Below are 14,678 nucleotides of genomic sequence, written 5' to 3' on the forward strand. Positions count from 1 at the left end.
TCTTAGCCAAAAATAGGTCAATGATGCCAAACGATCCGTTGGGTATTGCCAATAATCCTGGTGACCATAGATAAAGTTACATGAACATCTCTTCTTCAAAGGCCCAGGACAATTTATCAAAAATGAAAGCAAATGTCATTTGAGAAAGAAATATATGAAATGCTTGATTCCCTCGTAGGCATCGCCATGGGAACCATTTGCTGATAGGTTTTTATATACTTTATGAACAGGAAGTTTATCTTAAACTTCAGGTATGTTGGTCAAATAGCCAATCTCCCTCCACTAATTTACCCACCTGAACACCCAAACTGTTGGTAAAAGAGACCAGAGAGACCGCCTCATGTGTATCATGTTTGGATCTATTCATAAAGAGTCAAAGTAACAAACATCTCTCCATAAGACTGTATGACAAGAGGGGTGACTTTCCAATTGTCAGCTTTCCCTTTATGTGCAATATTCCAGCAGTTCCAGCCTTTGGTGTTTTCACAACTTTTGAGGTACAATGGGACATGCTCTTTCAACGGAAATTCCAAAGAGGGTTATGAAATTCAAGGCCTCAGTAAAGTTCTCAAAAATTAATCTCAAAATTAAAAATGTCGTCCGATGCAATTCCCTATGTTGACGTGAACCATATGTTCCCGTGTTTTCAGAACACATGACCCGCTTTTGCATGTGCCACCGTTTAGGCAGGATAGGCTCACCTTTTCAAGAACACCTGGTATCATCACTGTTTGATAGTGATTCAGAAACACATGCTTATGATATAGCTGATTTTTTTAAAATGCCTTTTTCAGAGATTTTATAAGATTATGGAAAAGATTTTGTTTCTTATTTAAAGGATTTATTACCCGTACGAACGCTCTTATGCCATACGTATGTTCAAATCAATCTACAGTTCATTAATGTTTCATTTTTGCAAAGTTTCTTCGAGGCCCATGTGTGTGATTGGTTACAACGCTGGCAGGTGCACGTGTATGGGGAGTGACACAAGAGGAAGAGTCCAAGAGAAGGCAGAAAATAACCCACTAGCCAGTGTCTGGACAAAGGGTAAACTTTGATAAGGGCACGGTTGTCCAGCCACAGTTCTTTTGGGACCGACCAATTGATATTCTTGGGGATGTGGGGTGGGGTGGGTTTGTTATTTTGTATGGAGACTAGATATATATATTTCAGCTGCAACTGCAAAACCATTTCATACAGAATTTCGATTTAAAAAGTCGGTTTCTTGTTAATATTTAATTAATTTAATTTAATTTAATTTAATTTAATTTGATTTAATTTAATTTAATTTAATTTAATTTAATTTAATTTAATTTAATTTTCAGCCGATTCCAATTAGCGAATTGACCCGCTATGGTTCAAACAATTGAGGTTTGAAATGCTGTTATGACAACACGAATTCACGTACCCGCCAGGCAGTGAACGCCCTTCGTTCTGCTTGGATGGAGTCGAGAATGTAGTGCACATGTTCTCCTTGAGACTTCGGTCATTACCCGCTGCTTGGAATACAAAATATAAATAGGATCTCTCATCCAACGCGTTCTATCCATGTTGCCACGCACACAGCCAATACAGTGTATCTTCCCATGCACCCATCCTACACATTGCACCCATCTCCCCATGCATCCATCACCCCATGTACCCAGCCTATATAGTGCACATATCTCCCCATGTAACCAGCCCATATAGTGCACCTATCACCCCATGTACACAGCCTATATAGTGCACATATCTCCCCATGTACCCAGTCTATGTAGTGCACATATCTCCCCATGTAACCAGCCCATATAGTGCACATATCTCCCCATGTACCCAGTCTATGTAGTGCACATATCACCCCATGTACCCAGCCTATATAGTGCACATATCTCCCCATGTAACCAGCCTATATAGTGCACCTATCACCCCATGTAACCAGCCTATATAGTGCACATATCTCCCCATGCAACCAGCCCATATAGTGCACCTATCACCCCATGTACCCAGCCTATGTAGTGCACATATCTCCCCATGTAACCAGCCCATATAGTGCACCTATCACCCCATGTACCCAGCCTATATAGTGCACATATCTCCCCATGTACCCAGTCTATGTAGTGCACATATCTCCCCATGTAACCAGCCCATATAGTGCACCTATCACCCCATGTACCCAGCCTATATAGTGCACTTATCACCCCATGTACCAAGCCTATATAGTGACCTATCTCCCCATGTAACCAGTCTATATAGTGACCTATCTCCCTATGTAACCAGCCTATATAATGCACCTTTCTTCCCATGTAACCAGCCTATATAGTGCATCTTTCTCCCAATGTAACCAGTCTATATAGTGCACCTATCTCCCCATGCACCCAGTCTATGTAGTGCACCTATCTCCCCATGTAAACAGTCTATATAGTGACCTATCTCCCCATGTACCCAGTCTATATAGTGACCTATCTCCCTATGTAACCAACCTATATAATGCACCTTTCTTCCCATGTAACCAGCCTATATAGTGCATCTTTCTCCCCATGTAACCAGTCTATATAGTGCACCTATCTCCCCATGCACCCAGTCTATGTAGTGCACCTATCTCCCCATGTAACCAGTCTATATAGTGACCTATCTCCCCATGTACCCAGTCTATATAGTGACCTATCTCCCCATGTAACCAGCCTATATAGTGACCTATCTCCCCATGTAACCCGCCTAGAAAGTGCACCTATCTCCCCATGTAACCAGTCTATATAGTGCACCTATCTCCCCATGTAACCAGCCTATATAGTGACCTATGTCCCCATGTACCCAGTCTATGTAGTGCACCTATGACCCCATGTACCCAGCCTATATAGTTCACTTATCTTCCCATGTACCCAGCCTATATAGTGCACATATCTCCCCATGTAACCAGCCCATATAGTGCACCTATCACCCCATGTACCCAGCCTATATAGTGCACATATCTCCCCATGTAACCAGCCTATATAGTGCACCTATCTTCCCATGTACCCAGCCTATATAGTGCACTTATCTTCCCATGTACCCAGACTATATAGTGACCTATCTCCCCATGTAACCAGTCTATATAGTGACCTATCTCCCCATGTAACCAGCCTATATAATGCACCTTTCTTCCCATGTAACCAGCCTATATAGTGCATCTTTCTCCCCATGTAACCAGTCTATATAGTGCACCTATCTCCCCATGCACCCAGTCTATGTAGTGCACCTATCTCCCCATGTAACCAGTCTATATAGTGACCTATCTCCCCATGTACCCAGTCTGTATAGTGACCTATCTCCCCATATAACCAGCCTATATAGTGACCTATCTCCCCATGTAACCAGCCTAGAAAGTGCACCTATCTGCCCATGTAACCAGCCTATATAGTGCACCTTTCTTCCCATGTAACCTGCCTATATAGTGCACATATCTCCCCATGTAACCAGCCTATATAGTGCACCTATCTTCCATGTACCCAGCCTATATAGTGCACTTATCACCCCATGTACCCAGCCTATATAGTGACCTATCTCCCCATGTAACCAGTCTATATAGTGACCTATCTCCCCATGTAACCAGCCTATATAATGCACCTTTCTTCCCATGTAACCAGCCTATATAGTGCATCTTTCTCCCAATGTAACCAGTCTATATAGTGCACCTATCTCCCCATGCACCAGTCTATGTAGTGCACCTATCTCCCCATGTAAACAGTCTATATAGTGACCTATCTCCCCATGTACCCAGTCTATATAGTGACCTATCTCCCTATGTAACCAACCTATATAATGCACCTTTCTTCCCATGTAACCAGCCTATATAGTGCATCTTTCTCCCCATGTAACCAGTCTATATAGTGCACCTATCTCCCCATGCACCCAGTCTATGTAGTGCACCTATCTCCCCATGTAACCAGTCTATATAGTGACCTATCTCCCCATGTAACCAGCCTATATAGTGACCTATCTCCCCATGTAACCCGCCTAGAAAGTGCACCTATCTCCCCATGTAACCAGTCTATATAGTGCACTTTTCTTCCCATGTACCCAGCCTATATAGTGCACCTTTCTCCCCATGTAAGTAGTCTATATAGTGCACCTATCTCCCCATGTAACCAGCCTATATAGTGACCTATGTCCCCATGTACCCAGTCTATGTAGTGCACCTATCTCCCCATGTAACCAGCCTATACAGTGACATATCTCCCCATGTAACCCGCCTAGAAAGTGAACCTATCTCCCAATGTAACCAGTCTATATAGTGCACCTATCTTCCCATGTACCAAGCCTATATAGTGTACCTATCTCCCCATACATCTATGAAGGTAAGGAAGTTAGGAATGTATTCTGTGATAAGATAGGCTTTTGATAAAGTGTGACACAAAGAACCATTCATACCTTCAACATTGTGATATCTGTGGAAAGTTATTGCGATGGTTTGACAGTTACTAAGAAAATCGATATGAAAAGGTAGTTATAAATGGCTATAGCTCAGATCCAAAAGCGGTATTGAAAGGTGTGCCACGGGGCTCGGTCTTGTGGCCCTTATCGTTTATTATCTATATCAATGACATGGTTGGAGGAATAAATAGTAATATACGACTTTTAGCTGATGACACATCTATGCATGTGATCGTAGAAGAATGTGATGTAGCAGCTAGCAATCTCAATAATGACTTGGACAGAATTTCAGAATGTGCAGCTAGATGGCAAGTTGATATTGGTCCTGAAAAAACTTAATCTAGTCAATTTACCCGTAAAGTAAACTCTAACTTATGCATGGATGGTCCAGAAATATAGATCACAGTTATAAGCAATTAGGTATTCAAAGTAATTGTACATGGAAAAACGCACATTGAGGATATTGCAAGGAAATGTTGCCTATGGTTAATTGTTTAAGAAGTTATGAATATTGTCTATCCGGAAATACCTCGGAAACTATGCACAAATCATATATTGTACCAGTGTTTTGTTATTGTTGTCATATTTGGGATAACTCTACTAATCAACAGCCTAATTTATTGGAAAAAGTAATCATATATGCTCTATGAACTTTTTGTGGCGCTGTCGAGTCATCAGAAAATTTACAACGAAACAAACTGTAAGTCATTTAAAGACAGAAGATACAGTTAAAAAGTGGTCACGTTTTACAAAATTATCTCACCCGAGTGTCTTTTGATATCAAATATATCAACACAAGTTGATAAAAGAGGGAAGACTCCGAGGCTTGCCGAGGATGTTTTCCACTTTCATCAACGAGTGTTGATATATTTGATATCAAAGGACACGAGGGTGAGATTTTATTTATCACCCAACATCATTCCTCCAACTTTTTCAGTTTGTAGAAAGTAATAAGCAGTGTCCGAAGTGTAAAAAGTACTGCTAACAGCTTCAGTAGCAGAGCCATTAGTGATGTCATTTGATTATGACGTCATGGTAACCAATGAAGTCACAATGGTCTGCAAAGCACTGTGATGCAATTTATCTACAGCGTAGCAATTGCTGCACGGAAAGAGAAATAATACCGTTACAAAATTGAAGAAATTGCTTCACGGAAGGGGAAATACTGGGACACACTGGGAATTTAATTATGGAAAAGGGTTATGTTACGTTCTTACCCTTGTAGATATTTCCAAAAATATCAATTCGTCAGCATCCTTAATTCGATTTCTGTCATGGACTACTTGACACCACAACGCTGCTGATGAGTAGACACAAAACGGACGTCCTGTAACTTGGCGACAAAACTGCCGACACATCTGGACACCAAAAGGTTGAATGACGTAGCCACGCAAACCCCTCATGGCGATGCTAATTGCCACACGTAACCAGGAACACATGTTTCAAGCACCGCAGATTTTGGTGCCCAAACAAGCTTAAAACAGAAATTGCTTCACGGAAAAGGAAATAATACCGTTACAAAATTGAAGAAATTGCTGCACGGGAGGGGAAATAACACCGTTACAAAATTGAAGAAATTGCTGCACGGAAGGGGAAATAATACCGTTACAAAATTGCAGAAATTGCTGCACGGAAGGGGAAATAATACCGTTACAAAATTGAAGAAATTGCTGCACGGAAGGGGAAATAACACCGTTACAAAACTGAAGAAATTGCTGCACGGAAAGGGAAATAATACCGTTACAAAATTAAAGAAATTGCTTCACGGAAGGGGAAATAATACCGTTACAAAAATGAAGAAATTGCTGCACAGAAGGGGAAATAATACCGTTACAAAATTGAAGAAATTGCTTCACGGAAGGGGAAATAATATTGTTACAAAATTGAAGAAATTGCTGCACGGAAGGGGAAATAATATTGTTACAAAATTGAAGAAATTGCTGCACGGAAGGGGAAATAATACCGTTACAAAAATGAAGAAATTGCTTCACGGAAGGGGAAATAATACCGTTACAAAAATGAAGAAATTGCTTCACGGAAGGGGAAATAATACCGTTACAAAAATGAAGAAATTGCTTCACGGAAGGGGAAATAATACCGTTACAAAAATGAAGAAATTGCTGCACGGAAGGGGAAATAATACCGTTACAAAATTGAAGAAATTGCTGCACGGAAGGGGAAATAATACCGTTTAAAAATTGAAGAAATTGCTTCACGGAAGGGGAAATAATACCGTTACAAAAATGAAGAAATTGCTGCACAGAAGGGGAAATAATACCGTTACAAAATTGAAGAAATTGCTTCACGGAAGGGGAAATAATATTGTTACAAAATTGAAGAAATTGCTGCACGGAAGGGGAAATAATACCGTTACAAAATTGAAGAAATTGCTGCACGGAAGGGGAAATAATACCGTTACAAAAATGAAGAAATTGCTTCACGGAAGGGGAAATAATACCGTTACAAAAATGAAGAAATTGCTTCACGGAAAGGGAAATAATACCGTTACAAAAATGAAGAAATTGCTTCACGGAAAGGGAAATAATACCGTTACAAAAATGAAGAAATTGCTTCACGGAAGGGGAAATAATACCGTTACAAAACTGAAGAAATTGCTGCACGGAAGGGGAAATAATACCGTTAAAAAATTGAAGAAATTGCTGCACGGAAGGGGAAATAATACCGTTACAAAATTGAAGAAATTTCTTCACGGAAGGGGAAATAATACCGTTACAAAATTGAAGAAATTGCTGCACGGAAGGGGAAATAATACCGTTACAAAATTGAAGAAATTGCTGCACGGAAGGGGATATAATGGGACACAATGGGAATTTAATTATGGAAACGGGCTGTATCTCCGCTTTGTCTAGAGCTAGCTTCACCAGTGTGTCTTCTTCCTATTGCATGGATATCTAAGTGAGACCAAATCCAACACAGCTCCACCTGTTGCCTTTTGTTCGATAGTTTTACATGTTCGTATAGAATATTATTGACTATGTTTGGCCTGGAGTTGGTGTTTCTGCCGCTGATGCGAATCTGATGAGGATAACTGCCTTTGTTTCCGGTAGTTCCAGTATGATTTTGAGTTGAATTCATCCAAGTCAGCAGTGAATACTGACCATCAGAGTGAGTAAGGTTTTACGCCGCTTTTGGCAATATTCCAGCAATATCACGGCGGGGGACACCAGAAATGGGCTTCACACATTTTACCAATGTCGCGAATCGAACCCGGGTCTTCGGCGTGACGAGCGAACACTTTAGTCACTAGACTACCCGACCGCCCCCTGACCATCAGAGACACAAGTGTATATGAACTTCGCGTTATACCTGCAATAATTTTCAACGCGACGTTTAACCCAACTTCACCTCACCTCACCTCAATGAATCAGAAATTATCCATAAAGTTATACGTTTTCTCGAATTTGACTCTGTTTGAAATAATATGATAATTGACAATTTGAAGAAAGTTCAATATGATAAAGTAATATTTTCATTATACGTATTCAGACGGTCTATATTAAATATGTGGATTCATTAAACAGGTAGGTAACTAAAATTATATCTTACCTTTCGTAGAGGTTAATACAGGCTAAGACAACTGCACTTTCACTGTTCGCTCTATACTTCATGTCACTGTTTCATTTATCTCCAGTGTCTATTCCCATGTACATTCTTCTGAGTGATATAGAGTCAGGCTAAATATTTTTTATAAATTTATTATAAATGGCAAGTCAGAAGCCACAATACAGCTGATACACCTGATCTATCCGTGATACGCGATGTGCTTGCAATACATTGGTATAAGGGTAACGCTATTTTTCAGGGCATTATCATTTGCAGAAACCCGAGGTCTTTTTCCATTAACGGCCCGACGAAGGAGGGCAGATGAAAAGACCGAGGGCTTCTGCAAATGATAATGCCCTGAAAAATACCGTTACCGTTATCATAGCTAAAATGGATAGAATTTGTAATCAAATATCAAGAAACAACAATATCGGTTTTGAAACATTTATTGCAGTCAACACGAATGTCACTTCGTAGAGTGAGAGAGTGAGTAAGTTGGATTGAACGCCTTTTAACAGTATTCCAGTTATATCACAGCGTGTCGGCTTAATGTTGGAGGAAGGCCCGAAGTGATACAGGTCTAAGACGTTTACCACTTCTGTGAAACCCACGAGCACGGGTATGGTGCTGACAAACCTAGAAAAGAATCGGGGCGAACCGGGATTCAAACCAACAATCATAGGTTTTTGGCGTGCCCATGGGACGCAACTCTGCACAGCGAATTGCGGAGCGTTAGAGACAGCCCCCTACACTCGTCATCCGCTACAATCGAAATTTATGGATTCAGTGTTTCGTCCGCAACAGCTCACATTAAGGAAATGAACGCCGTGCTGATTTTTTAAACCGTGGATATAAAATATATAAATACCAATTTGATACGCAGACGAATACAGCTAAGCGACACATGAGTATGTTCGCAATCTAACTGCATGCATCTTTGGCGTGTGATCTCACGACTGCAAAGTATGCGTGCGGTAAATATATTAATAAAATAATGCGAGGCCGCCAAATTGTTATGTTGATATAGTGGGTGAGTATGGCTTTACGCCGCTTGTAGCAATATTCCAGCAATTTCACGACGGGAGACAACAGAAATGGGCTTCACACATTGCAACCATGTCGAGAATCGAATCCGGGTCTTCGGCGTGACGAGCGAACGCTTTAACAACTTGGCTACCCGACCGCCTATGATGATACACGTAAAACCATGTAACTGACTGAGATTGTGAAGATTTGATCGGTTAAACTGACCAATTTTGTCCTGGCAACTTTCTACTGGCTTTCAACTTTTGTGAGTTGCCAGTCCGGATTATGTCTAGATATTTTGTGAATATTCAGCACTGATAAACTGTCAGTAGCATAGATAAGTAGCTACGATCAGAAGCATAGATGAGTGAGTTGGGTTTGACGCCCCTTTAACAGTATTTCAGTTATATCACGGCGTTTCAGCTTAATTTGAGAGGAAAGCCCGAAGTGATGCAGGTCTCAGACGTTTACCACTTCGGTGAAACCCACGAGCACGGGTATGGCGCTGACAAACCTAGAAAATAATTGGGGCGAATTGACATACCATTGTGTTGAACTGTGTGATCACGTCGAAACTTCGAAGCACGGAGAGCGCATCACAGACTTCACTACAGAAATTATGATAATCAATAGTTGTCTGCATGACAATCGAGTTGATAGTCTAAAGTATTTCTTTTATCAGAATCTACGCTGAATGAAGTGAGAACAAAACATCTTTGTGATATTGTGGAATGGATACAACGGAAGGCGTCTGCACGCTAAAGCAATCTTCTAGACAAATTACGAGTGAACAAAATTAACCCCATTCCGATTATATCATAAGCAGTTTTATTTCCGTATCTAGGCCACCGGCCCATTGAAGCGCATAATGTACAATACAGTGTTTCTACGTTTCTACCTTCGCACTGATACACCCTGGATCTACATCTGTACCTTCATACTGATACACACACACCACCCTGGATCTACATCTGTACCTTCATACTGATACACACACACCACCCTGGATCTACATCTGTACCTTCATACTGATACACACACACCACCCTGGATCTATACCTGTACCTTCATACTGATACACACACACCACCCTGGATCTACATCTGTACCTTCATACTGATACACACACACCACCCTGGATCTACATCTGTACCTTCACACTGATACACACACACCACCCTGGATCTACATCTGTACCTTCACACTGACACACACACACCACCCTGGATCTACATCTGTTCCTTCACACTGATACACACACTCCACCCTGGATCTACATCTGTACCTTCACACTGATACACACACACCGCCTTGGATCTACATCTGTACCTTCACACTGATATACACACACCGCCCTGGATCTACATCTGTACCTTCACACTGATATACACACACCGCCCTGGATCTACATCTGTACCTTCACACTGATATACACACACCGCCCTGGATCTACATCTGTACCTTCACACTGATACACACACTCCATCCTGGATCTACATCTGTACCTTCACACTGATACACACACACCGCCCTGGATCTACATCTGTACCTTCACACTGATACACACACACCGCCCTGGATCTACATCTGTACCTTCACACTGACACACACACACCGCCCTGGATCTACATCTGTACCTTCACACTGATACACACACTCCATCCTGGATCTACATCTGTACCTTCAAACTAAAACACACACTCCACCCTGGATCTACATCTGTACTTTCACACTAATACACACACACCGCCCTGGATCTACATCTGTAACTTCACACTGATACACACACACCGCCCTGGATCTACATCTGTACCTTCACACTCATACACACACACACACCGCCCTGGATCTACATCTGTACCTTCACACTGATACACACACACACACACCGCCCTGGATCTACATCTGTACCTTGACACTGATACACACACCACCCTGGATCTACATCTGTACCTTCACACTGATACACACACTCCACCCTGGATCTACATCTGTACCTTCACACTGATACACACACACCACCCTGGATCTACATCTGTACCTTCACATTGACACACAAACACTGCCATGGATCTTCATCTCATATCACACACACACACACACACACACACACACACACACACACACACACACACACACACACACACACACACACCTGGATCTACATCTGTTGTCCTGCGTAAAATGATCTAACTGAATATAGCTGAACTGTGATATAGTTTTCATTCACTGAAGCATATACACTGCCCCATACTACCACTTGAAGAACTTGAAGTACTAAACAGTCAAGGCAAATATATTTTCTTAGGCCCTAAGAAACGCAATAGATATATAAAGATGTCATTAACTACCCTAGCCTAAGAAGTATTACCGTCAACTAGTGGAAAAGACAAGGATAAGGCAAACATGTTGGCGCTCTGTCAAATACATACGTGAGTGTGTATATGTTTGTGTCATGGGCTGGTGGCCTCATTACAGAGTATACAACATCAACAGTAGGAACACTCAGCCGCTTTGCCTTTATCATCCTCATCCATCTTCATCATTGATCATGGTATTTCTAGTATTTCCACTGTCCTGTTATTGTAGATTTCTCTACGTACAAATGGAAACGTGCTCGTTAGAAATTCACATGGTAAAACTGGGATTTCATCCCTTTTACGCCTTGTCTTGTGATTATGACAGGTCTTCTTACAAATACTTAGGTCTTGTTTCCTGCTAAGAATTTTCTCGACGTTTCTGGGTGCTGGTAACATCATTCCCATGAAAGGTCTCTCAACCAATGGGAAAATATCATGACGTTTGTAAGTGGTGTTTCCGTTACCCAGTTTAATAAAATGAGTCAAGTTGAGAGAGTAAAAGAATATATCCAGGAAAGGCCACCTCCATGGAGCACTAGTTGTCGGGATTGACGATTTATTGTAAAATTTCCAAATGGTCTCCCTTGTATGAAGGGCGTACGTAGTGTTAAGCAGTAAAGTCTTCAATATTTGTTTGTCGCCTTCTTTAACAACAAGATCTATGTCGTCATCCCAGGGCACCATGCCGTGATGGAAATATGAACCACGCAGCGTATATCCATACATCAGATACGACACCTTGGATGTGACTGCCTCGCTAAACACCTTCATCAAAGACCGAAGTTGCTCCTTTTCACTCGGCTTTATAGCCTCTGAAAACAATGTCATGGCGTGTGTGCGGTCATGGATTTCCTGACAGCGTTTCTTCTTGGGAACAAGCTGCCTTTTTTTCGAATTTTCTTTGATCAGAATCATGTTCGGGCTCTTGACTAGTTCGTCGTCATGAATCAACTTGTTGGACTTGTTCTTAGGCACGACGCTCATTGTCACAGTTGGTTTCCCGGTCGTGGTGGAAGATGTTTTAGATACAATTTTGTTTCTCGCGAATTCCAATTTTATTGACGCTACTGCGGCGTTGTGATTGTTGTAGCTCCTAACACGTGTCGCAATGTAGACAAAGATAGCCATGACACATATGCAGGAAAGGGTCCTCCTGTATCGCCCTTTCAATGTCCTCCAACAGATTGCCATGTTGAAGCACTGGCTGAAATTAAATGAATTAATAAAGGTGTTTTTGTTTGTTTTTTACGCCGCACTAAGCAATACCCCAGCTATAAACTATATATATTTACTTAAAAGCGACAACACACTTTCCACAAGAAACCACTTCTAAAACCACGGTCGACGAATCAGTATCAAATACACATGCGAAGGCACATGTCACAACAAACACTTACAAAGCCATGTCAATTGTTCACCTGAAAAAAAATACGGAAACATATGGCGCAAGTCTAAATAGGCATTGGACATCATATTTAACTCAAGCTCCCTGTTAAAAATATATCTCCTGAGGTTACTACGGTACTAGCTCTACATGGAAAACACAGTATATGACTCTCTTCATTGACCACATCCATTAATATTAGTAAAACATTGATAGTTCCGAACCCCTTTATTGAACTCAAAATCCCTATTAATGAGAGAATTTCTCATTCAATAGATCACGAAGGAAAGTTGTGTAAAACACAGAGAGAGAGAGAGACAGAGAGAGAGAGAGAGAGAGAGAGAGAGAGAGAGAGAGAGAGAGAAAATAGTTTGTTTATGTCTCACGCGTTTCATAGGCTGTGTATGTAAAAAATGATTTAGATGTAACGCCCAGCTATAAGGCTTATGAGACACAATAAAACAATACATATATCTGTGTATAAAAATTAAGAAGGATACTGTTCGCATCTTGTTCAAAACAGTATTATACATGGTAATATTCATAGTTAACATTAATGTTCATGAATTAAACGATTGTTTACGTAAAGAACTTTAAAAAGTGTGCTTGATAATAGGACTTGTACATTTTCTGACTTTAAAATAAGTATAAATTTGTTTAAATCAGTCAGATTTGTAAAGGTAGGATTTAATAACATGCAACATTTAAAAATGGACATGTTATTAAGAAATGTAATCCATCTTAAATAATTCTCTAATTAAGTTGTTTAAAACATTGTAGGCGAATTCTGCCAAGAAGGTGGGTTGGTGGTTTGTTAAAACGTCCAGTTTCTATGGCAAGAGGTAAATATCTGCATCTGAACAAAGATAAAATTCGACGGTGGTCCCTATATTGTACATTTAAAACATACGATTCAACAACATTTTGCGTCTTAAATTGCCTGTAAATTCTTAGCTTGTTGCCATTTACAATAAAACATATAATGTGTCGTTGCAATGGTCTGAAATAGTATAATTAAATTTTACAAGAATATCTTTGCTTCACGCGTGACTTGCTAACTCCGCTTGTCACACATTGTAGTTTTGGCAAGTATTTGGTGGTACATTTGCTGGACTCGTAGATGGATGGATGGATGGATAGATGGATACATAGAAAGATAAAGCACTATGACATGGTATGCCCATCTCGCGTCCAACCTGAATCCATTGCTCATTGATGTGGATGTCAAGACCATGCCCCATCATCCCGGGCTCAGTTAGAAACAATAACTGCAGTTAGATCCGCTATATGTCGTAGATCTCCTACGATGCAAAAGTGAAAGCCAAACTAACACTATTTCTGAGAGATGGTCATCTACTCAAACGTGTATAAACAGAGCTATCATTTTCTAAAATTCAAGACCCAAACCATATCGGTAAGAAAATAGAAACGTAATCAATACAAAAACAGAAAAGACTTCAATACTAAAATTATCAACAGACCTGAGGGGTAGACCAGGCGAAATTGCTCAGGCCGAAAGCGACCTCTTAAACACTAAATGCAACAACGACGACGAAGTAAGGTCTGATGTCCGTCTGATGAAACGTATGTTAGTATGTGTTGACTGGAAATGTGCTGGATTCGTAGATGGATGGATGGATGGATGGATGGATGGATAGATGGATAAATAGATAGATCACAAAAAGCACTATGACATGGTATGCCCATCTCGCGTCCAACCTGAATCCATTGCTCATTGATGTGGATGTCAAGACCATGCCCCATCATCCCGGGCTCAGTTAGAAACAATAACTGCAGTTAGATCCGCTATATGTCGTAGATCTCCTACGATGCACAAGTGACTCTAACTCTATTTCTGAGAGATGGTCATCTACTCAAACGTGTATAAACAGAGCTGTCAATTTCTAAAATTCAAGACCCAAACCATATCGGTAAGAAAATAGAAACGTAATCAA

At 40.8% G+C, this 14,678-nt stretch overlaps 1 protein-coding gene across 1 annotated transcript; it reads right to left on the minus strand.

The window, feature by feature from the left end:
* Positions 1-11,399: 11,399 nt before the first annotated feature.
* LOC139460628 (uncharacterized) lies at positions 11,400-14,280 on the minus strand. The gene is made up of 2 exons (XM_071242093.1): positions 14,205-14,280; positions 11,400-12,543 (listed from the first exon to the last, which is right to left on the minus strand). Exon 2 carries the CDS (start codon positions 12,528-12,530, stop codon positions 11,529-11,531), a length of 1,002 nt encoding a protein of 333 aa, XP_071098194.1. The 5' UTR covers positions 12,531-12,543; positions 14,205-14,280; the 3' UTR covers positions 11,400-11,528.
* Positions 14,281-14,678: the final 398 nt, after the last annotated feature.

The sequence above is a fragment of the Haliotis cracherodii genome, unplaced genomic scaffold, assembly GCF_022045235.1.
Source record: "Haliotis cracherodii isolate W230 unplaced genomic scaffold, xgHalCrac1.p SCAF_14, whole genome shotgun sequence".
Classification (NCBI taxonomy): domain Eukaryota; kingdom Metazoa; phylum Mollusca; class Gastropoda; order Lepetellida; family Haliotidae; genus Haliotis; species Haliotis cracherodii.